General features: G+C 35.9%; 1 protein-coding gene and 1 long non-coding RNA gene across 5 annotated transcripts in view; one reads left to right on the forward strand and one right to left on the reverse strand.

The window, feature by feature from the left end:
• Positions 1 to 18,928, reverse strand: part of ZC2HC1A (zinc finger C2HC-type containing 1A) — a 49,621-nt gene extending 30,693 nt beyond the window's left edge. For both annotated transcript variants that reach the window (XM_049633633.1, XM_049633632.1), the window contains exons 1-3: positions 18,824 to 18,928; positions 8,833 to 8,906; positions 6,609 to 6,725 (exon numbers count right to left, since the gene is read on the reverse strand). In XM_049633633.1, coding sequence (XP_049489590.1) covers positions 6,609 to 6,725; positions 8,833 to 8,906; positions 18,824 to 18,839 — 207 coding nt within the window. In that variant the 5' untranslated portion in view covers positions 18,840 to 18,928. The remainder of the gene's footprint in view (positions 1 to 6,608; positions 6,726 to 8,832; positions 8,907 to 18,823) is intronic.
• Positions 18,929 to 19,027: 99 nt separating this feature from the next.
• The window catches only part of LOC125924840 (uncharacterized), a 581,404-nt gene continuing 575,045 nt past the window's right edge, over positions 19,028 to 25,386 (forward strand). For all 3 annotated transcript variants that reach the window (XR_007458595.1, XR_007458594.1, XR_007458596.1), the window contains exons 1-2: positions 19,028 to 19,101; positions 23,906 to 24,035. This is a non-coding gene — a long non-coding RNA (uncharacterized LOC125924840). The remainder of the gene's footprint in view (positions 19,102 to 23,905; positions 24,036 to 25,386) is intronic.

Below are 25,386 nucleotides of genomic sequence, written 5' to 3' on the forward strand. Positions count from 1 at the left end.
CCTACAATATGGCTATCTTATGAGCTTGTCTAAGGCTGTTCTGATATTAGTAATTATTTTTAAAATATAGTTTATTTGTTTCTTTTATGAGTTCCAGATTTGTAGTCATTGTTAGCAAGACCCAACCTCACACTAAGGTAAATGGAATTTTCCCATGTTTCCCCGCCCTGCCCCCCCGAATTTTCATGGTTTTACTTAAAATTTTTAAATCTTTCATTCATTTGGAATTTATAATGAGTTATGGTGTGATGTATGGATTCAACTTTATTTCTTGTTTTTAACATGGCTATGCAGCTGTCTCAGTATCCTTTATTGACTTTTCTCACCATTGAACTGGTAACACTTTTATCATTATTCTCTTTTGTATTTGGGTATTTCTGAACTTTCTCTTCTGTTCTACTGTTCTGATTATCCTTGTGTTAGTATCAGTGTTTTAAATGTTAAGACTTTATAATATAATACTAGTTTAATATCTGAGAGGATAACCCTACTTTAGGCTGCTTCTTTTTCAATCTTTTCTGGTTATTCTTGTTATGTACATTTTCTCATATGAACTTTAGAATCAGCTTGTCTAACTTTTTTAAACTATATTTTAACTGAAAAAATTAAACATTGCATTCGTAAACAACTTAATACCTTTTTTTTTTTTGAACCTGCCTATCCAAAAACATGAGATATTTCCATTTAAAGAAGTGTTTGTGTTTTTCAGTTTTTTTAAAGTATTCTTTGTGGAAATCTCATACCTTATAAGGCATAATGTATACCTTATACCTTATACCTATATAATTCCTAGATATTTTTTATTTTGTGTTATTTTTCTATAGAGAGTCTTTTCTTCTTTTTTATGTTTCAAGGGGTTTCTTGACATATGAGACTCAGTAATTTCTGTATATCTCAGAATTCTGTATAATGAGCATTATATCTCATTACTTCACTGGTTTCTCTTACTGTTTATAATCATTTAACAGTTGATTCTCTGGAGTTCTCCAGGCATATCATCTAATAATGCTACTTTTACTTTCTCTTTTCTAATCTCTATGCATCTAACATCTAACTGTGTCTGTTATAGCAATTACTATATTGATTAGAGTTTAATCTTGTTCCTATCTTTAAAGGCCACCTCTAAGTATCTTTCCATATGCATAATGCTGGCACCTGTGCTACAATAGGTTTAGTTGTGTCATATTATTGAAACACCCAACTATCTCTATTATGTCTTTATTTTTTAAGTCAAGAATATACATTGAATCAGCAAAGTCAAAAGATGGTTCTTTAAAAAGAGTAATAAGCAGGACTAGTAAGGAGAAAAAGAAAACACAAAATACCAAGGAATGGAAAATAGTACACAATAGAGTTCTTATAAACATGAGGAAAAATGAAGATATGTACTATAATGTACCTTATGCTAATAAATTCGACCACGTTATATGAACACTATCCTTGACAAACACCACAAAAGGGATACCAGAAGAAACAGGAAATCACAACAGTCTTACATTAAGTTTTTTTAATGAATCTATTATTTAAAAACCTCAAGACAACTTCTGGCCCAGATGCCTTTACTCTGTTGAATTCTTACAGACATTTAAGAAAGAAATAGCATTAGGTGCCTGGGTGGCTCAGCTGGTTGAGTGGCCGGCTCTTGATTTCAGCTCAGGTCATGATCTCACAGTTCATAACATTGAGCCGAGCTCTGTGCTGTCAGGTTCTCTCTCTCCCTCTCTCTTTATCCCTCCCCGCTCATGCTGTCTCTCTCTGTGTCTCTCAAAATAAATAAATATTAAAAATAATTAAACAAATAAATAAAAAAGAAAAAGAAATAGCATCAATCTTTTAAAACTCTTTCAAAAAATAAAAAAAACTAAGAGAACAATTTTCCAATTAGGTTTACAAAAGCAACAAAAATTTGATAGAAAGAAAAACGACAAACTCACTTCTCTCGTGATGATAGATGCAAAACCTTAACTAAATACAAGCAAATTTAGATACTGGAGATAACCGACCCCTTAAAGTTTCTTATTTAATAGTGAAAGGTCTGAATACAACATTCATCTGCTCCATGAGTATAACTCATCTACTGGTAAGTTTTGGTGCTCTCCTCTACCTTTCTCTCATAGCATCCTTGTGTGGTTTATTATTATTCATCATTGAATGAATTAGGTTTTCCTGGTACAGCTATTTACAAGAGGTTCTGCAGAGAAGGAGAGGTCCACAGTCCCTTTCCAGGCTACACAAACCAACAGCTCTCTTCTCCTTTGTAGATACAGATGTAAATAAGGCCTCTCCATGATTACAAGACACACCTCTCATTCTTCTCTAAAACAATATGGGTCCAGGAAGGCTACTGCTGCCAGCCATGCTTCCCTCAGTAACCATACTAACTAACCACTTCAAAAAAAATAGGACCTAGCTCTTTAGAGTGGGCCCCTTACCTTCAGAAAGGGTATTTTATTTTCATTAGTGCTTTTGGAGATCTTCTGACATTGGGCTTCTTCAACTCTGTGCCTCTTCTCCCTACTTCCTCCTTTCTGGCTTTTGTTCAAATTAAGCGAGGCTCATTCCACTTCCTGGCCATCCAGGGTCCTGTACTCACCCCAGTTCCTGCTTTGGCTATAGTAAACAAGGGATATATACTTCCTGATTAGACTCCTCTCACATAAGGAGTCACCTTTAAGGTGAGGAGACCCTTCACCTTTGAGGTGGCAGGTTCCCATTCTGGGCCATGGGTCCCTCAGCAACTTCTTACACTTCCTCTGTGGGTAGGTTCTCCTGGCATTCAGTTGCTTTGGGCAGCCCTTACAAATATTTTGTAGTCTGTGGATTAGTTTCTCCCAAAATGGAGTTTGTATCTGCTTTACTCCACTCTGCTTATGATTTTGTAGGATTTCCTTGATACAGATAGAGAACTACACTATGATGTTTAAATCTTCTAATACACAGATTTTCAAGGGGGAGGAGTTAAGATGGTGGGACAGCATAGAGACCCTCAGCTTGCCTCGTCACTGAAACACAGCTAGGTCAGCACCAAACCATTTTGAACACCTAAGAAACTGATCTGAGGATTAACACAACAATCTGGGTACTTGAGCCACAGAACTCGGCAGGAATGCAGTACAGAGAGGTGAACTGGGGGAGAGAAAAGCCATGGAGGGTTGGGAGCTGTTTTTGCAGAGAACAGAGAAAGAGTAAGGGGGGAGAGTGCAGTGCATCGGGATCATGCAAGAAAAGCATTCCTGCAAAAGTAGCTGGAGAGAAAGAGTGAAAACACTCACAGGAGACTGAACAAGAAATTTGTTCTCCGTAACCGCTAATGTGAAGAAAGGAGAGGGTTTCAATACCACCAAGATTCCATAAACAGTGGAGTACAGAGTCTGAAGTTCTGGGACTCAGTGCCTGGCAGAGCTTGGGAGGAAGTAGGGCGAATCCCCAGAAGCAGGAAATGGGGTCTGAGGGATTCATGTGCCACATGGGGAGAAATGGTTCCCCCGCTTGGAGTGCATTTGGTAGAGGCCATATGGCTTTCTCACAGGCAAAGGTCCCAGTGGACCCTGGAGAGTAGCCATATTTCCTGATATTGGGAGAAAGACGTCAGAGTGTGGTGAAACCTGGCACTGGCTATGCATTGTGTTTTGCCATAATCTCTGAACCTCTGCTGCTGTGCGATCACATGAATGTTTTCTGGGGGCAAGCTGGCACCCAGCCATTGTTCAGCAAGACTCTCTGCCAGAGAGTTGGTGCAAGTCCAAGCAGAGGTCTTTAAAGTGTGGGGTTTTGAAACAAACCCTATCCAAGATAAAACTCCAAAGGGAGGTGCAACCTGGCGAGTGGACAACTTGGACACGGACAGGGCAGAGGCAAGGAGTGGATGGAGGCCTGAAACAAAGAAGGGGTGCTTGATTGCTGGTTGGTGAAGAGTGCCAAGTTTCTGTGTCAGAGACTAGGGAGCTGGGTGAAGCCATTTCCACTTCTCATGCACACAGGCATCACACTGATCTACCCCAGTAAGCCAAGCAGCACAACCTAGTGGAGAATGGAGCTGTTATATCAAGCCCCTCCCAACTGCACCCCCCCCCCCCAAGCACATCCCTTAGAAGACCAGGACAAGTCCCTCCACTTGCTTAGTGTACAGACTATAGAGGGCTTCATAGTTTCAGTTCTAGGGGAAATGGGATGTAACTTCATTCAGGTTTCATTCTGTTTGCTGGTTCATTTATTCATTTTGTTTCTGTTTTTGCTTAAATTGCCTTTTTTTTCTTTTTTTTTTCCTTCCTCTTTCTTGGGTACAGAAAGGGAAAAATTTATTTTTATTTTTTTATTTTATTTATTTTTTAAAATATTTTATTCTATTTCATTTTATTCTACTTTATTATATAGTTTTTAAAAATTTTTTCTTACCTTTTTTTTTTTCTTTTCTTTCCCTTTTTTCCTCTATCCTGTCAAGCTTTTTTCAACAAACAGACCAAAACACACTTAGGATCTAGCTCCCTTTATTTGATTTTTTTGTTTTGTTTTTAATTTTTATTTTTTATTTTATTAATTTTTTTTCTATCCTCCAAAATGACAAAACAAAGTAATTTACCCCAAAAGAAAGGACAGGAAGAAATGACAGCCAGGGGCTTAATCAACATAGATATAAGCAAGATGTCTGAACTAGTCTGAACTAGAATTCAGAACCACAATAGTAAGAATACTAGCTGCAGTTGCAAAAAGCATAGAATCCCTTTCTGCAGAGATAAGAGAATAAAGTTTACTCAGGACTAAATTAAAAATGCTATAACTGAGAAGCAATCTCTAATGGATGCTACAACATCAAGGATGGATGAAGCAGAGCTGCAAATCAGCGATATAAAAGATAAAATTATGGAAAATAAGAAAGCAGGGAAAAAGAGGGAAGCAAAGGTAAAAGATCATGATATAAGACTTAGAGAACTCAGTGACTTATTAAAAAGGAATAACATCCAAATCATAGGACTCCCAGAAGATGAAGAGAGAAAAAGGGGCAGAAGGTTTATATGAGCAAATTATAGCAGAAAATTTTCCTAATCTGGGGAAGGACACAGACATCAAAATCCAAGAATCACAGAGAACTCCCATTAGATTCAACAAAAACCCACCATCACCAAGGCATATCAAAGTCAAATTCACAAAATACACAGACAAGGAAAGAATTATGAAAACATCAAGGGGAAAAAAGTCTTAATATACTGATTTTCAAACTTTAACATGAATATGTCTCCCCAAGGATTTTGTTAAAATGCAGATTCTAGTTCAGTATGTCTGGGTGGGACCTGAGATTCTGCATTTCTTACATGTTCCCAAATAGTGCTGACATTATTGTTCTATAAACCACAATTTTAAGTACCAAGAAATTAAACTACTTAATGTAAAGCAATGGTTTTTACCTTGCTTTTATCTGAGGCTTAATTTTTCACTATTGGAACCCTTCTCCTTTAAAAAGAAATAGGATAGCTAACATTTATTGAGACATCATCATGGGTAAACTCAATGTAATCCTCCTAAGAACCCCACAAGATAGATACTACCATTACAATTACTTTACAGATAAAGAAAAGTATAGATTAAGTAACCTGTCCAACACAATATGTAAGTAACAGAGTAAGGGTTAAATCCAGGCAGGCTGCTCTTGAGCCAGCTTTCATTTTTATACCCACTATATTACATTGCCTCCAAAACTTCCAATAAACAATAGATAGTTTAACTGTCTTAGCTAATTAAAGCCAATATAATCATATATCTGGAAGACATACTAAGAAAAACTTCAAATAATGGTTTATGTACATTATTCAAATTTCACTATTCTTGACTTAAACAGTCACAGACAGAAAAACAAAGATGGACATTAGATTTTTCTATTGTCAAATAATTTTATTGTAAGATTAATTGCCCCACTGGGAAATGTTTTCCTGTAGCACAAGGAGAAGTCATTATCACTGAAGTAGAACCCATACAATGAGGTACTCAAATTTTTACTATTTCACTGAACTATTTAAAACTATGCCCAACAAAATATGTATGTGATTTATTGTTAGCAATATAACACATCACAGGTAGCATTAAGGAGAGATTATTAAAGGAGATTCACTGCTTTCAAAGAAAACAAGCTGACAATGGCTATACATGGAGAGATGAGGAACTGATCAAACTTCCCCAGAAAGCATAAGATCACAATTACTGACAATCAAAATAATCAGTCTCTATTATACTAAGGTATCTATAAATTATAGCTTTACTTTTGCATATAGGGATTATACTACTGATATGACACTTAAACTTATACACAGTACCTAAGTTATGTTTGAAGTAATTAACAATGACTTAAAAAGAATATGTGAAAACTTAAATTATTTCCAGCCTACAACTAAGCAATTGGCTTTCCAATGCTATAAAAACCTCAGTGTAATAGGTTTTTAGACAGTAGTTGGTTTCTTCTTTGCAGAAGTTTAAAATAAACAATTTTCTGATCGTTTATAAACTGAAAACATGAAACAATTCTCCTTAATTTTCAATCTTAGCACAACAGAAAATTACAATTTTTTTCAATATATATAGCAGGAAAGTCCATACTATTCAAAAAGCTATGTAATTACCCTAGGTTTAAGAGGCTTTACTGTTGGAATATCAGTTCCTTCAGCTCTTTGTCTGCTTGAATCAAAAGTCTTCCGTTTTTTAGTGGCAGTTTTCTGGCAAATAGGTCCATGTTTTTTCTGTCAAGATGAATAAATGCAATATATCATTTCTTTTCTATAGAAGGGAATTCTAAAAAACTTTAAATTGCCATTTGAGACCAATTTAAAAACTGGAAGATGAAATAAAAATAAAACAAATTAAATAAATAAATAAAACATAAATAAGACATATTTTGCTTTAACTAAAATTGTTAAAAAGTATATATGATGCATGCTGTAAGTTATCTTTCTCAAGAAAGTACAATTACTATATACAACAAGAGAGTATAGAAAAATACTCTTCCAAAATTTTATTAAGTTATTGAATATTCTAGTTTTTATACTGCTGAGAATAAGGAAATGTAATGTAACCAAATTGAAGCTATTGAGTGAAAAAAAAATTTCCCTTCATCACTGAATACATGAAAATAGATACTAGAAAAAGAATGTAAACAGAGACTGGATTAGCGTGAGGATCACAAAAAACTAACAGAATAGTAGTAGTCTGGGCTACTAAAATTATTAACATAACAGTAGTAAGTTAATGTAAAGTTAACACAAAATGATAGGACACAGTGGTCCGATTTCCTTCACAATCATCTATTTCTTCCCTTTTGGAAATCAAGTTCTCTGCCTTTCTTTACCAAGGATTTTTCTTGAGCTGTCTAGCCTTCCACTTCTACAGTTTTGTGTTTTTTTTTTAAATACAGCTGGCAGCTCATTCATTTAATCTTTCATGCATTCATTTCAATGGAAGCTCTCATAACTGATTCCAGTTAACCTAATGGATAAATAATCATTTCCCTTCCCCTAAATAAAACACGTTAACAAATGACATCAGTGCACTATATGCACTTTTTTTACTTCTGTATTTTGATAAACACTGAACAAGCTAGAACTGTTGAACTTTATCTGAGAAAAGAGGAAACCTCAGAACTGGTTGGTTTGGTATCATGGAGCCTCTTATATTTTCAATACACAATCAGAAATCAATTGTTCTATATATGTGTTTTCAGTTTTCATTTTCAACAAGCACTGTAATTATAGCTATTAGAATAAAAATCTCTTAAATATGAAAAAAACTAAAAGTGTGGCTAACAGGCAACTTCCTAATAGATGTCTATTCTCACATTGAGTTGTATGTGTCAAAAGTATGTAGCGCTTATTCCCAAATAGTGATCACATTATTTAATTAAATAAATAAATGAGGGCAAAAAGGGCAACTTTTTTCCTATGTAAACTGAGCTGAATGCTTTGAAAATAGTTTGAAAAACAGTGAATTGATAATAGAAACAAGAAAAAAAATCATTAAGTGTGGGCTAGATGTTTTTAAAGGACAAAGGAAAAAAAATTATTTATAAGAAGTCCATAGTTTGATGGACATTTTGGATCATTAAATCCTCACTTTGCTGTAAAGAAACAAACTGGAAATAGTAATAGACATTCTGGATTGTGGCAGAACTCTAGCCAGCAGATCCATATTCAAAGAAAACTCTTTATTCTACATCAAAATATTAATAAATGTATATTTATATTTAAAAGTAAAAATCAAGTATTTTATTAGTACATAGGCATTTTTTCCCTTATTCTCTAGTTGGCTATTTTTATATTAAAATCAATTAAAAGTGCCTTATGTTTGTGTACATCAAATATCTAAAAGTATCTAAAGAATGCATAATATATCTTAGGTATACTTTTAATTGAAAACAATTTTTCTTCAGAATATTTCAAATACATTTAAAAATTAAGAGAACAGTGTCATGAACTCCTATTTCCTCATTAACAATTACCAAAAATTCAGCAATCTTGTCATCTATACTAGCTTTTTTTCCTTAAGTACTTTAAAGCAAATCCCAGACATCATATCATTCTGTCTTTAAATACATTATTATGCATTTCTCAGAGTTTTTGTTTAGTTTTGCTAATATTCCCAGAGAGGAACACTTTAACACAGTAGTTCTGAAGACCAAACTCTAAAAAAAAGAGACCATTCTGGAAGAAAGATCTAGATGAAACTGGTATCTTTAACAAAGAACACTGGCCAGTATATCTTTTAATTATTCCACAGAGGTTCTTTCTGTAATGGCTGTCCTGAAGTATCAAACAATTACAGATCTGCCATAACCCAAAGGAAAAAGGTACTCACTAATGCCACTGGAAAGAATGTTCTTCCACAAATCTTGCATGGTAACAATTCTCCAACTTGGACACTTCCATTTTCTGAAACAGAAAAGAATTTTTTTTAATGTTTATTTTTGAGAGAGAGATAGAGTGTGAGTGGAGGAGAGGCAGAGAGAGAGAGAGAAACAGAATCAGAAACAGGCTCCAGGCTCTGAGCTGTCAGCACAGAGCTCCATGCGGGGCTCGAACCCATGAACCGTGAGATCATGACCTGAGCTAAAGTCAGACACTTAACTGACTGAGTAGCCATCTAGGCGCCCTTAGAAAAGAATTCAATCAGTAAATTCTTTGCTCAAATTGTGAAAGTTTCAAATTTCAATGTCTTCCCTTGGTTTCATATGCAAGTTGTGAATTCTTGTGGAAAATGACTTGTTTCATTTTGGAATAAACAATATTATTGATTAAAATGGGCACAAGATAACCACAAGTTATCAGTGGTCAAAAAGGCCATGCCAAATACTGAAGTCATGATTTAAGGATAACCAAACACATATTGTTGGAAATATGTAGTTTTCTTTAATTTTAACCAAACCAATTTGTTATATTCTCTGAACTTATAGGCTATCTCTCTTGTAAATTACCAAACGTTAAAAACCAAGTTTACCTTGGGGTGCCTGGGTGGCTCAGCTGGTTAAGTGTCTGATTCTTGATTTTGGCTCAGGTCATGATCTCAGGGTTTTGTGAGTTCGAGTTCTGTATGCTGACCGCACAAAGCTGGCTTGGGATTCTCCCTCTCTCTCTGCCCCTCCTCTGCTCGTACTCTCTGTCTCTCTCAAAATAAGTAAATAAACCTTAAAAAAAAGTTTACCTTAAGGTTAATAATACGTATTATTAATCCTCAAAGCATTAAGATATAACATTGGTGATCAGTGAGGTGGCTTCCTGAGATGATCTAAGGAGTCTAAGATAAAAAGAATCTTGTTCTGTTTAACACCAGACAACAGGAAGTATAATGCTTTAAAGAAAAAATCATCTAGTTACTATGCTGCCCTTATTATATGAATTGTTCATTATTTTATACATACAATATTATATTAGGATTCAATGGAGATATTACAATTGAGATATTCTGACAATTCATTAAATAAGGAACAAGTAGCTGCGACTTTTACTCAATTAAAACTTAATACATCTATCACGTTTTTCATACAACACACTTTGTTACTAAGTTGATTTAAAAAAAAAACAACTACATTCTTTGGAATTCTACATAGCTGAGTCAATATGTCATTTTATTTTCTAGCCAATCATCAAACCTAAATTTATTTCCATATCCGTAATTTTCTAAAAATGATACTTGAACCTGTATCTTAAACATATTTTCTGCTGAATATTTTACTGATTGTTTTATCACATGAAAGACAAATAGAAGCCACTTTGTTTTAGAAGTAACCTAAATAAGTTCATTAAAAAGTACAATTAGGACTTCATATAATTTATTCCAAAACATTTAGTGAGTTCACAGAAAACTAATAGAAAATCAAAATAGAAATTTTTGAGAATACAATCAAACAGTACCAGAAAAACTGCTGTGTTCTCTTATTCTCTTAACACTCCACTACCTTATTTTAATTGTAGACAGTGACTATTTGTCATCTCAGATGGAGGCAATGTCTCTATGGTGGCAGCTAAGCAGTGGGCACTATAAAGGCAAAGCTAAGATTTGCATGATTTGTCCTTCTCCAATACCACATGTTAGGTTATTTAGGGAGAGCAACCTCATTTATAGGGACTTAATTCCACTATCTAAAAAGTTGAGGCAGTTGCTGGATAGAATCCATTACATACATTAAGATAAGCATGTCTTCATAATGATGGTCAAAGTGATATCACATGATGCATAATCTATTAAGTTGCTTATTTATAGTTTTCATATACTCTTAAATTCGATGCAATGATTTAAAAATTCATTAATACAAAGTGTTAAAAAGAATCACATATTTTATTTGCCTAAAAGTATATTTCAGTATCTCCTTGTTAAATAGATGACAAAGCAAAATTTTATAAAAATTAACTATTGAGAAAAATAAATTCAATCCATGGAAATAATGTGAGTGCCTGTGTGAGCACCCACAACTTGCCAAGCACATATCAAGCCATAGTGACACAGCATGAAATAACAAAATCACTGTTCTATAAAGCTAACAGTCTACATGATTTACTTCTTCACTATATCTAAGAACCAAATCATCTCCCATTTTTTAGTGTAATAGCAACTACAATACTAACATATAATAAAATCCAACTCCTGGGATTAATTACAAGTTATCAAATATGTTCAAATTGTCTTTAAAGGAAAAATCTTTATCTCTAAAAGGTATAAAAAAGAGGAAACCGCATTAAAGAGAAAGGATTTAAAAACAATTATCCTGAAGAAAAAAAAATTAAGTCATTACTTCATTCAAAATAAATATAAAGTTATAATTTCTTCCCTCTTATATTAGCTGGTCATGGAAGATTGCCCTATAATTCACAAAATATAACACATGTATGTATGTTAGTGTCAACACCTCCTTCTACCAGCAAGTCATGATAAGCAGTTTAGATTCAGTCACAAAGCCAAATTTTGTTGTAACGGTATTCATTAAAAGATATGACAGCTTAGCAGAAGAGGCACTGGTCCCAGCTCTATCACATAGAACTGTGACTCCCTGGGCACCTAAGATTAAGCTTCCTCTTGTATAAAATGAGAAAGTTAGGTTAAATGGCCTACATGGCCCCTTCTATCTCTAATATATCATAATAAATATACTATATTCATCTAATAAAATCTATCTTAAGACCACATTGGGAAGAAAAGTACATGGATGATAACATATCTCTCTTACCAGCATTAAATTTAAAAAAAAATGGTTATATGTAAGGATGATTAAACCAACTGACCATTGCAGATGGTGGAATGAATGCTTCAGGTAGCATGTGGAATGTTGAAAAAATCACTTCCATTTGTCTACATACAGAACTGAGAATCTACAAGGAACTATTGCAAAGAACATGATGTCTCTCTCCTTGTTGGAAATGTCTTCAAGAAGAAAATGTATGATTAATCATATAAATAGCTTCAGTTTAAAATTTGTTAAATGAGGATATTATCTGTTTAATCTACCTTAAAATTTAAGGGATCATCTAAGATGGTATATATAAAAATGCTTCACAATCAATGAAATAAAAAAATACTACTCTGCAGCGCATGTGGGCAAACTCCACTAATCTGTCCTGAGTGGCAAAAGCTAGCAAATTGTGAGGCTTATAAAAGTATAGTAGAGATGATATGCAGAGGGTTGACTATTGTAGCAGAGAGCAAGCACTGTTGAAAGAAGCATTCAAACTAAGGACAAAAGCAAGTAAATAAAGTACTTTAATATTCTAAAACTCTCAAGAAGGTAACCTCTTATAAAAGTTATCACAAACACAATGTTGATTCTGTTATGCATTACCATGTTTAGCAATTTCAAACGTGCACCATAAAGCTTGAAACTGTATCTTCATATAATGCTGTTACATATATATGTGTGTGTGTGTGTGTGTGTGTGTGTGTGTGTGTGTGTGTGTATACACACACACACACACATATATAACTACACACACATATATATATCATATAAAGATTCGATATATATGTATAAGTATGATATACATATTATATATTATATGATAAATATATAGATACATAGAGATGTGAAATAATATATTGTTACATAAGACAGTTATGACATTCTAAAATGTACATATTTAAGAAATAGGAAAGAATATTTTCAAAAGAAAAGAAGTCTTGAAATTCAGAACAGTTCTGGCCTCTGTGTAGCATGTCTATTTCCTCACCTCTGGCCACTGTTCATCTGAATGCAATCTTTAAAATAAAACCTTCCTTTTGCAGCACATGGCATCTGTTACACACCACGTTCTTCCAACAAATCTTTTCAAAATTTAATTACTTCCAGGTCAATAATCTCTAGTATCTCCAAGATTTTTCCCGTTGAGCCCATCCTAGATTTCAACATTTCAACATTCACACTTAACCTACTCACCACACTCACACTTAACCTACTCACTCACCCTCCACTCCTCTTTAGTCCATCCCTCCAGTTCAGCAAAAACCACTGTTGAAACAATTTAGTAAAGGTCCACATTTGACTCTTAAAATGCCCAACCACCCTCTCTAACCACACATTTCTACCTTCTACCTCTCTCTAAAGCACTTTCTTGATCTCAGAGTGATTTGAATTTTCTTGATAACCCATCTCTGGTTGCACTTCCCTTCCTGCTCAGTCTGAACCTGACTAGTCATTTCCATTTTGACCAATCACCCTCAAATCCCTTGCTCCAGGGTCACATGTTTGGAAAATGCCACATTAAATAAATGGGTATTCTTAGGGCAGAACTTCCTCAGTCTTAAAAAAGAGATTAGTATATTATTATTTCCTCAACGGAAATCCTTTCTCATCAAGGAGATATTTTGGGACCAATGTCCTGAGTAGCACATTTTTTTTGGAACACTGGCTTACATTTACTGACTAGCTCCTCTCTACTTCCCTTTCTCTCCCTATCTGAATTGCAGGCAAATTTTATCAGGCCTAAACACTATATTAAAATACATCAATTTGTTGATCCACAAGTATTTGCTGAGCACCTAGCATGACACAAGAACTGTTCTATGAGGTAAGCAAACACAGATGAACTTACAGAGCTTCTACTCTTCTAACAGGGAAAAAATAAAAGCAATGAAATATATAAAATGTCAGGTGGTGATAAGCACAATGTAGAAAAACAGCAGAGTAAGGAGAGAGAAGACAGTCATAGTGCTATGTGTGTTTGAAAGTGGGCGGGATCAGGGAGAGCTTCTTTAATGAGGAGACTTTAGAGTAGTGACTTGAACAAACAGGGAACTAGGGGCGCCTGAGTGGCTCAGTAGGTTAAGCAACCTACTGCTGGTCTTGGCTCAGGTCAGGATTGTACGGTTTGTGAGTCTGAGCCCCACATCGGGCTCCACATTGTCTTTCTCTGGCCTCCGTCACTTGTACTTTCTCTCTCTTTCTAAATAAATAAATAAACTTAAAAAAAAAAAAAAAGAAATAAACAAGGAATTAAACCACCCATGAATCTAACTGCCACATCCAGAGGCATCTGGCTGGCTTAAGTGGTAGAGCATACGACGCATGATCTCATGATCTCAGCATCATGAGTTCAAGCTGCATGTTGAGCATGGAGTCTAGTTTAAAATAATAATAATAATAATAACAACAACAACAATAATAATTGTCAAATCCAAAGCCCTCTCTTCAGTCCTCATTCTACTGAATCTTTCTATAGCATGAAGCACTGTTGATCAATCCCTTCTACCTTTAAAGCCCTTTCTCTCTTGGCTTAAATGATATCTCTCCCTCCTATGCCCAAGTTTTTCAGATCTCAGAAGCTAAGTAGGGTTTGACCTGGTTAATACTAAGACCTCCAGGAATTTCTGGTGCTATAGGCTTTTTCTGGCACACATTCACTACTCAATAAATATTAGTTTCTTACCACTTTCCCTTCTTGATAATTTTTAAATCTCTTTACAGACTTCTTCCTACTCCAATTTCCTTTCCTGTTCAACCCTAAAGCATCAATTCCTCCCCAAGCTTCTTTCCACATTTTGTTACATACAGCTTTCCTGGGTGAGTACATCCACTTGCTGTCACTTATATGTCATGGCTACTAAGCTAAAAATTCCAAGTAAACATTTCCAAGTAGCCATGAGACATTTCCACTAGATAGCCTCCAAGTACTGTACTAAAATTTCTAAAGCCAAACTCATTACCTCTTCTCCCACTCCACTTGGTCTTCTTGGTTAAAGATACTAACATTATCTCTTAGTTCAAGCTAGATAGACCTTTATATTTGATTCCTTTTCCCTGTCACATCCACCAGTCATATCTCACCTCTCTATCTCAGAAATATCTTCTAAATCTACCCTCCTTTTTCAAAAAAAATGTTTATTTATTTATTTATTTTGAGAAAGAGAGAGAAAGCGGGGAGGAGGGGGCAGAGAAAGAGGGACAGAAAGAATCCCAAGCAGGCTCCACACTGTCAGTACAGGGCTCAACATGGGGTTAGAACTCACGAACTGAGAGATCATGATCTGGGCTGTCAGACAATTAACCAACTGAGTCATCCAGGTGCCCCTATCTTCCCTTTTTAATTCCTGCTACTTGTGCCTTAGTTCAAATCCTCATCACATATATGTATTTCCAGTTTCTTCTTTCTCCAGTCTATCTAACCTGCTGCCATAGGCATCTAATGAGACTGCCCACAACACCTCCCAAGCATGCAGGTTTACCTGTACTGAATCACTCCTAAGCTCCTAACACACTTCTTATGAGTCTACCCATCCAATAAACAAGTACTGAGGGGGCTTCCTATGTACTAGGCACTTCGTTGAAAGCTTTATATATGTGACATCATTTAATCTTAATATAGTCAGGCAGGTCAGTATTTAATAGCCCCACTTTTTATAGCTGAAGAAACTGAAGGTCCAATTAACCAAATCATAGAGCTAAAAAGAAACAAAGCAATGATCCAAACACAGGCCTCTCGAACACACTGGCTATTAAAATAATCTAGTTTCCAACTCAGCACAATAAATAAATAAATAAATAAATAAATAAATAAATAAAGGCAAGATAAATTTAAAAAGATGAAGAATTGTTCAGTAAACTAGTATGTATTTGGACTAGGGAAAAACAAAACAAAAAGGAAACTCTAATGGGTCAGGAATGCTTGTCTTAACTAAATCAGAGGCTACATTAAAGAAGAATTAGACTTCTAATGAGGTTTTAGAAGATAGTACACTTAGATCTACTAAGTTAGTAACCCACAAAAGGAATGGGCAGCCTGATCTCTGTTAAAACTGTTAGTAACCACTTATCAATATGTTATGAAAGAAATGACAATACTGTATTGATTAAATCTGCTTAAAGTTTATCATTTCTACATTTTAAGGATGAAAAGCTTGGGAGAGATTGGAACTCTCCCAAGTCTAGAACTACTTCTACTGGTCTCGAGTATACCTATTGAGCACAAGACTTAGGTGAAAAGGAATTAAAGGCGTTGCTCTAACTACACACAGAACACAGAAGTGCTCAGATATAGATTACACAAAATCATGAGCAATAATTTATATTTAGTTTTGAAATACAGTGTTCGGACTAATACCTCATCCCGTTAACAACCAGAAAACATGAAAGTCCCAGAAGACCAAAAATAATATAAGCGGTACATGTTTTATATAAAAATAATTTTTAAAAGAGTACAATAATCTTCAATAGAATTTTTTAGGAGCCCATATATTTTCTGGTTTTATAATCAAGCTTAGTCCAGTTACTGGTTTCAACTACAAACATGGGTATAATGCCAAACAGTACAATATTTGCTCAATTACTATGATGTTGAGCAAATTCCTGAAGATTTTCTACTGGACACTTCAATATAATGTTTATTAGACACTTAGTGCTAGATTTTAACTTCCAATAAGGGGAAAACTTTATCTTACTTATCACTGTATCAATGTTTATTAAATGAAGACATGGATAAATGAATTAATGAATGGTAACCTTAAGATTCAAACTTATGATCTTTGCAAAATGTGACCTCATAGGGACTGATTTTAAAAAAGAAGGAAAGAAAGAAAGGCACTGTTCTAACTTCAACAAAACTTCTCAGAGCTTTTGTTGTATTAGCTTAAACCACTTTTGAAATTACTAATATTCAATTACTTTTCTGTACAGAAAACCAATTTAATATACTTTAATCTAATTCATTAGAACTAAACACATTATAGTTAATGATAGTAACTAATTTTAAAACTCAAAACAAAACAAAAACAAAAGTAAAGGGCAAGTTACTATTTACCATGATACATCACAAGCTGGGCCCATAAAATGTGCCCCTAATAACACACTATATTAACATCAGAATACATGTATTTCTCCACCCATGTAATTGAGTACTATAATCGGTTTTCATTATATTTTAAAAGCATTCTTATTAAGATTTCAATAGTAATGTCTTAGTACTGCAAAAATGTAAGGTTTACTAAAATACCGACTTAATGAGAGCAGAGCTTTGACTTTATATTTTTTGCTACGTCTCCAGGGCCTAGAATGATGCCCACCATAGACAAAGTCATTAATCTAACAACAAATATTTATTAAGTACCTACTCTGTGTCAGACACTGTTTTAGGTGCTTAGCATACATAAGTGAAAAAGCAGATGAAGATCTTTGCCTTAATTACAAATGTTGAATAAAATAATAAAAATCTGCAGAAAAACTGTTTTAAAGCATTTTAAGTATGTTTTGATAACTTCATGAAAATTCCAGAACCCATTATGCTATAAGACCAACACATATTACAAAATACATTAAAAAATATAAGATGCCGGGTCACCTGGGTGGCTCGGTTGGTTAAGCCTCCTACTTCAGCTCAGGTCATGACCTCACAGTTCTTGAGTTCGAACCCCACATTGGGCTCTGTACTGACAGCTCAGAGCCTGGAGCCTGCTTCAGATTCTGTGCCGCCTTCTCTCTCTGCCCCTCCCCCGCTCACGCTCTCTCTCTCTCTCTCTCTCTCTCTCTCTCCTTCTCTCAAAAATAAATAAATGTAAAAAAATTTTTAAAAATAAGATGCCTCCAGGAGTCCTCTAAAAAAAATATTGAAAGTAAGGAATGCTATCATTACAATTCCTATCTCATGGAAGCTTAATGATCTCCCTAAAATAAATTAAATGATCAAAGACTAAGACCTTCATTTGCAACAGTATACTGCAGCTGCCCACAAATGGAAAATTATCAGAATTCTTATCTACCATTCTCAAGCTGTTTACTATGAGAGCAAAAGCATGAAACACTATCATACTCATCATTACACTTGTTTTTTGGTGAGCTTAGGTAACTGCAAAAAGTTACCAGTTATTACTTTTCATAACATAACCTGAAATAATTTGCTGTCTGGCATGCAACAATACAGGGCTGAATGCTTCTGTTTATTTTTAATTCCACCTGAATCTATGTAAACTAGGAGGGGGGGAAAAAGAGCTAAATCAAGGCAACATGATTTTTCAATTCTGCAGGCTTCTTCTTCATGGAAAGGATTAACCACAATTTGAAAAATAATCTTGAAACTGTTGTTGCCAATGTTAGTTGGGTTTTTTTTTTCCTTTGTTGTTTTTAGGCAAACGCTATACTACACAGTATTAAATGGATAAAAATAATAGAGAAGTGAAAGAATTGGGAAAAAAGCAAAATCTGGAGTCATGGTTACAGCACAAGGATAAACTCAAAAGATAAGGAATCAATGCCGGCTCATTTCTTACAGTAATGAGTAAGTCTTAAATCCTTCTGTTAATCTATTGTCCCGGCTCTAAAGCTGGCCAGAGACTCTTCCTTGGGAGATGCTCTTGGCATCCCTCCAACAGAAGATGCGGTACAAATAGAAAAACGGTTACCTAGGGAAACTGGCCAAGGAAAGTGTCAGAAGCTAGAGGCTGGAAACAGCCTAGAGGTGGAAATACACCCCGAGGCCCCCCAGGAAAGGCTAGCGGTAGGGAGCCCATGGACAATAATAAAGAATCTACTTTGCAAGAAAAATAAAATCTGTCCGGAGTCTATGATTACCAAAAGGACACTCAGGAATCAGGCAAGACCAGAAGATGTTAGGAAGAGACCTGCAGGCAGATGCCAAAGGCAGTATCAAGCTCGAGGTGGAGAACCCCAGCTGAAGACCGTCTGAAGCGGGGCAGCCAGAGGATCATTAGCTCCACCGTGTCGGGGGCTGTAGAGCTACCGCCTGCCAGGGCCTCGGGAGGAGCGGCGGAGTCCACCACTCTGGACCCGCCCTCGCTTCCCCGGTACAGCTCTCCTGGGCACCCCTGGCTGCTCCGGGTCCGCTCTAACCGCCCGGCCCGTATTCCTTCACCCCCTCACCTTCCAGTCCCTCCATTGCGCCACCACCTCTGATTCCGCGAGATTCCTCCGGCAGCGCCCGCAGCAGCTGCCACCGCCGCTGCCGCCGCCGCCACCGCCCAGCTCCGGCTGTAGCAACCCGGCCGCACCTCCCACCCGCTAACATCCCGGGCTCCCATTGGCCCGACGCTGGCGGGGCGGGGCTCCTGAAGGGCGGGGCCTCGTGAGGAGGCGCGCCTCTAGCAGCTCCTGCGCGGCTGCCTCCTGGCTGTGAGCTTTCCCGGCCGTCCTCCCTCCCGGTAAGCCTAAACCACTTCAGGTTGCGTAGTGCCGCCCAATGACGCCTTTGTTCCTCTGACTGCAGACTTGTTTCCCTCACAGCTTATCCTTCTATTTAGAATGTCTCAGCACCTCACGGGCAGCCCTTTACCAGTCCCTCAGTCGGTCAATGCAGGTGTGTCTTCTATTCTATCTCTCTCTGAGGACTTTAAGCAAACAAGCAAGCCAAACACACGTCCTACACTCGACTGTGCAGCGCACTCTCCATTTTCCGCTTGTTGGTCACATGACACTACCTGAGTGTGTTTCCTTATGCTAGAAATTCACACACAGATTTAGGGGTTGAGGCACTTTTTTTTCCCCTTTTTTAGAGAAATCATACTTTGCGCCTGGCGTGTAGAACTGAGATTGCTCTAAATACTTGGAAATCATTTCCTCAGCATGAAAGTTTGGGCGGAAAATTAGAAGGGAAAGCCAGCCCTGCCTTCATCTTCATCTACTCTGGGCTTACCCAGGCCCTTTTAACTAAAATAGTCTGCTGGCCTCCTAATTTATGAAGTAATATCAAAACTATGATCAGGGAGTTTAAGGGCGGAATGAGGGAATGACTTAGGGAGTGAGAGCTATTTCTGTCAGAGTCCAACCCTTTTGGGGATGAAGGTAATTTCGAAACCAGCTAAAACTTTTGCTTAACAGTCTAATACATTTCACCAGAACTAAATTTCTTTGAAAATTTGATTTAATAGTGAGAAACCATGTGGTGTGTTAACTCTAGTATATCCACTGGCAAGTTATCAGTATTAATGTAATTTCTGAACAAATCTTATATTAATTTTCTTATTTATCTGTCCAGTTGCCGAGTTTTCACATCATATCTAACTTTGTCTATTGTTAAAAGGATGTATCTTACAAAGCAGTAGCGTTTAGGAAACAATGGTCCTCCTACTCCCCACTCAAAGGTATTACAGTCAACCCTTGAATAATACTGGATTAAGGGTGCTGACACCTGCACAGTCAAAAGTCCACGAATAACTTTTGACTCCCCCAAAACTTAATTAATAGACTGTTGTTGACTGGAAGCCTACCAAGAGTATCAACAATTAACACATATTTTGTGTGTTACATGTATTATATATTGTATTCTTACAATAATGTAAGCTAGAGAAAAGAAAATGTTATTGAGAAAATCAAAACGAAGAGAAAATACATTTACAGTACTGTATTTATAAAAAAATAAAAATAAAACTCCATGTGTAAGTGGATTCCCGCAGTTCAAACCTGTAGTTTTCAAGGGTCAACGATTATAAACTAGAAACAAACACTAGGGGGGGATATCGCCTCTTATTAGGAAGGTTATCCAAGTATAGTTAAAAGCCATATGGTCCATCTCTTACAGAGTCATGTAAAGGAAAACTTCAGCCATTCCTGTCTCTATTCATGCCCTTCCCATGGTTCTGCTTTGACTTTTCTGTTCCTCTAACATCTGAGATCCTGGGCCTAATTGGCTAGGCTTCAGCCACCTGCCACTTAGCCTCCTTGGCCTGAGTGGATAAGTCCTTTTTTCTTGGTGCTGCTAAGACAAAGCTAGAAGTGTGTGTGTGTGTGTGTGTGTGTGTGTGTGTGTGTGGAGGGCACTTTAAAAAAAATTTTTTTTTAACGTTTATTTATTTTTGAGACAGAGAGAGACAGAGCATGAGCAGGGGAGGGGTAGAGACAGAGGTAGGCACAGAATCTGAAGCAGGCTCCAGGCCCTGAGCTGTCAGCACAGAGCCCGACGCGGGGCTCAAACTCACAGACCACGAGATCATGACATGAGCCAAAGTGGGACTCTCAACCAACTGAGCCACCCAGGCGCCCCTGGAGGGCACTTTTAAAAGAGCACTAAGAAAAAAATAAATAAATAAATAAATAAAATAAAAGAGCACTAAGGAGGAAAAAAACACACTTGGAAGAAAACCCCAAAGAATGAAGGAATTTGCTTTACAAATTGCAAATTCTTGATCTCAAGTCAAGCCAAAGATGGAGTTGGCTGATACATACTCTGTTAGGCATAATAGCTGTAGTAACAACAAAAACATTAATAGTAATGATAACAATAACAATTTTTTTAAAAAATCATATTAGGCATATTTTAGGTCCTTTTCATATGTTTACTTACTTCATCTTCAAAACAGTTCTTCAGAGTAGATACTATAGTGTTCATTTTTCAGAATTAGTGTCTTTGTTTTCTAGATATCTCAGATTAATTTTTTGCCATTATTTGTACTACTAGTGAATGGTAACTTGGATTTAAACTCTGGTCTGTCTGATTTTACCTATGGCAATTTCATGGGACACATCACTTCCCTTTCTCACCTTACCTTCTAGTTGCCTCAAATATAATTCTAAATGTTCAGACATGTTATTGAAGGTATACTTGAGTAGGCATTATTACTCTGAATCTTAATTTTCTAACACATGCCTGCTAATCTCCTGGACAGATAACGGTCTCTCAGCACTTTTATGCTACAGCAACCCTGGCTCCTGCAGCTTTTCCCTGGTCCTGATCTCTGGGCAAAGAGGATAGTTTCTTCTCTGCCTTTCTAAATTCCATCTTCTGCCTCCTACATGCCTGGCCTGAGAGTCTCTTGAGTCTTGGTGCTCTCTTCTGACTTTACTTCCTCTTGATCTATTCCATTCTTCTGATTCATCCTTTCAACAAATATTTGTTAAGTACCTACCTTGTTTCAGGCCCATTTCATTACTACAAAAATGAATGAAACTCAATTTCTTCTCTTATGTTCCTTATCTGTTCATATCTTTTTTAGCTGTCCACTGATCTTTTTAGCTCATGATAACATTCATAGATGAATACAAATTAAAGATTTTCTCACCTCTTTATCATACAAAAAAGAAAGCAGTGGTTCAGAGATGTTTACTGACTCCATCCAGGTGACAAGACTAGTAAGTAGCCGAAATAGATATTGCACCCTTATCACATCGTATCCCTGCTTCTTTATGCTTTGCATTACTTTCCCTTCAACCATCATTTCCTGGAGCGAACCCACGTCCCTTTTGCACCTTCCACAGTGCTGAGCAAGCTATGTGTATCTTCTTGTTTCAAAGCTCCAACCTCCCTTTGGATCTTACACAAAGATCAGTTTGCCTCTCTGAGACAACATTTGGCTGCCATTCAAATCATTTGCAGAACACAGGTAAATGAGATTCTGAATCTCGGTGAGAATCCAACTCAGTTTATCAACTCCCATTACGTAGGGCATTTCTTCCTTCCATAGCCTCCAGAAGAATGACCCATAGCACTTTAGGAATTTATGCATTTAGTAACCTTAACAAAATGATAATTTTCATCAAAAACAAAAGAAGCATATTTCCCTTAAAGGGGAGAAGGAGCTGTTGAACAGTTTTCTAGATTGAGGAAGCACATCCTGAGTTGGCTCTTATTAGTTTTATTTTGTAGATTGAAGTAAAAACAAAATTCTTTTAGTGTTCAGGGATAAAATAGTATAGTTTTAAGCAAGAAAACACTGAGAAAAGAGAGGAACTTAAAGCAAACTTCATCTCCTTCATTGACTGGAGGGCTATTCAATTCACAGTGTGATAGTGATTATTCTACTCTTTCTCCTCTAGTTCCAAAAGGAACTCCAATTCCAAAAGGAACATGTATTCTCCCCACTTGCAAAACTAATTCTCAGCAGCAAAAGGATAAATTTTTTTCAACCTTCAGTTATGATCCCATCTACCCATCCTTTGCCACCACAATCCAAAATCTTAACTGGAAATCTATTAATTGAGATACTTATTGAGATACTCCCACATAAAGATCTCTGTTCTTGGCAGAACAGGAGGCTCCAAAGAAGTCTCTCTGCTTTTTATGCAATTAACATCTGGTAGAGGAAGCCCTGGGAAAGACATAATACAGAGTGATAGAGGACAATATATTCAATATATTATTAAGTCTTAGGTGTTGTGGCACAGCTTATAAAAGTGATTGGTTTCAGGAAGACATTTACATAAATGGAACAATTTAAAAGGCCTTATGGAGAATAAGAACTTAAATTGTATTTTGAAGGGTGTCATTGGATAGGTAAAGATCACTGAGGATGAGGGGGCAATGGCTTACTTAAGTCTTAAGAAAATAATGCAAGCCTGGCATGTTCTGGGATAGTCAGTAAATGAGAGTATTTATATATATTTGTTCCTGTAATATTTTTTCTTAAGTTACAAGTACAGCATTATATAACTTATATTTTTTTAAATCTCAGGTGGAGGGTGTTAAGTTAATAATAAATGGGTGAGGGGCATTAAAGAGGGCATTTGTTGTGAGGAGCACTGGGTGTTGTAGTTAAGTGGTGAATCACTAAATTCTACACCTGAAACCAATTTTACCATATATGTTAACTAACTAGAATTTAAGTTAAGTAAAAACTTGAAAAATGTATAGCACATATGCCATGTGTCTACACAAAGGCATCCCCCCCCCCCCCCGCATTTTATTATTTAGACTTTCATTCATCATTTTAACTCTGTTTGCCAACCTCCTCATAATAGAGCATCATTATATTGCATTTGGGCTCAAAGCTCACAGTTATCTTTGGATATATATGCTTCCTTGAAACATATGTGGTACTGTTTTATATGTACATCTGTTTTTAATTTATATACATGACATTATACTGTAGCCTTCACTCAGTTTGTAATTTTTAAATAAATATTAATTTAGAGATTTACCCACGCTGCTGTATGTGACACTAGTTTATTGCTTCTAAATTCCGGATAGTATTTTACTGTATGTATACACCATGCTTTGTTTACCCATTTCTCCAGTGATGTACCCCCAGTTGCCTCTAATCCGCTACTGCGATGAACATCTTTGTGCCTGTCCCCTTGTGAACCTGGACTCCAGTTTCTCTGGGATGCATCCCTGGAATGGATTACTGGATCATATTCATTTCTAGTAAGTATGGCCAAATTGTTCTCTACAGTGGCTGTACCACTGTACACTGCCATCAGCCACGTGCAAGAGTCTCATTTCCCTATGTTTCATTAATACATGGTTTACCTCTAATTTTCACCAATCTGTTGAAAATCAAGACATTGGCATCTCTTTACATATTTGCTAATTCAGATTTGATTTTCAATGAATTGCCTAATTTTATCCATATTTTGTGTCAGGATTCTCATTTTTTCTTAACGATTTATAAATTCCTTATGTATTTTAGATGTTTACTTATTGCTAATTTTGATTATGTAAAAAAAAAATCTTTTTCCAGTGTGTCGAAAATCTGATAACTTAGTCTATAACACCTTTCATAGAACAGAAATTGGTCAGGTCGTCAATATATTGTTCTTATGACTTATGCATTTGGCTTTTTATTGAAGTTCTCTTCACCCGTAGATTATAACAGTACTTGCTTACACATTTTTCCATTAGTTAACCAAATCTAATCCTAAGGAAACAGAAACAATTTAGATACTGACTGGGGAGGACAGCAAAAACGTTTTGTATGTGTGTGTCTTATATGTTATAGGGTAACTCTAAAAATTCAAATAAGAACCAATGCCTAGAACTTTTTCGAGACGTTGTAAACTTCAGCTTTATGCCTATTGTCTTCAGGAAAGCCATATGTTTTTAGGTGCTCCTTTTCTCACCTGGAGGAAGAGAAACAGAAAAAAAAGAAAAAAAATATCCTAAGTCCTTTCCCCCTTGTCTTATTATTAATTATAGCAGCTTCCTGGGTCCTTCAAAAGCATTTTCTTAAAAATGCTCTAATGTATTGCAAATAAATATTATATAATATTAATCATGAAGAGGGTGTTTATACTAAGGACAAAAAAAAGGAAAAGTCTCCCATTATAAATCACATAAGTGAATATCTTGGCATTTGTTAATGATTTTAACACCCTAATGAGTATGTTTCTTAAAACAATTATTAGATACTGTAGTTTCTCCAGCTACTTTTAAATGGAAACCGCTATATGAGAATTAACCCCATGAATACATGTAATTACTAATATAATTGATTACTTGATTTTAAGAACAAACAGGTAAAAGTGAAAAACTAAAGCTCTAATTTTCAGTGTAGTTGTGCCTTTATTAGAACTATCTGCCATTAATATACAAATGCCCACATTTGCAAACCTATCATTCTAATAGAAAAGTTACTTATTTACAGTTTTACATTGAAAGTATACTATTCTATTTACTTACTTCTTTTTTTTTTTTTAATTTTTTTTTCAACGTTTTTTATTTATTTTTGGGACAGAGAGAGACAGAGCATGAACGGGGGAGGGTCAGAGAGAGAGGG

This window comes from Panthera uncia, chromosome F2 (genome assembly GCF_023721935.1).
Source record: "Panthera uncia isolate 11264 chromosome F2, Puncia_PCG_1.0, whole genome shotgun sequence".
Taxonomy (NCBI): domain Eukaryota; kingdom Metazoa; phylum Chordata; class Mammalia; order Carnivora; family Felidae; genus Panthera; species Panthera uncia.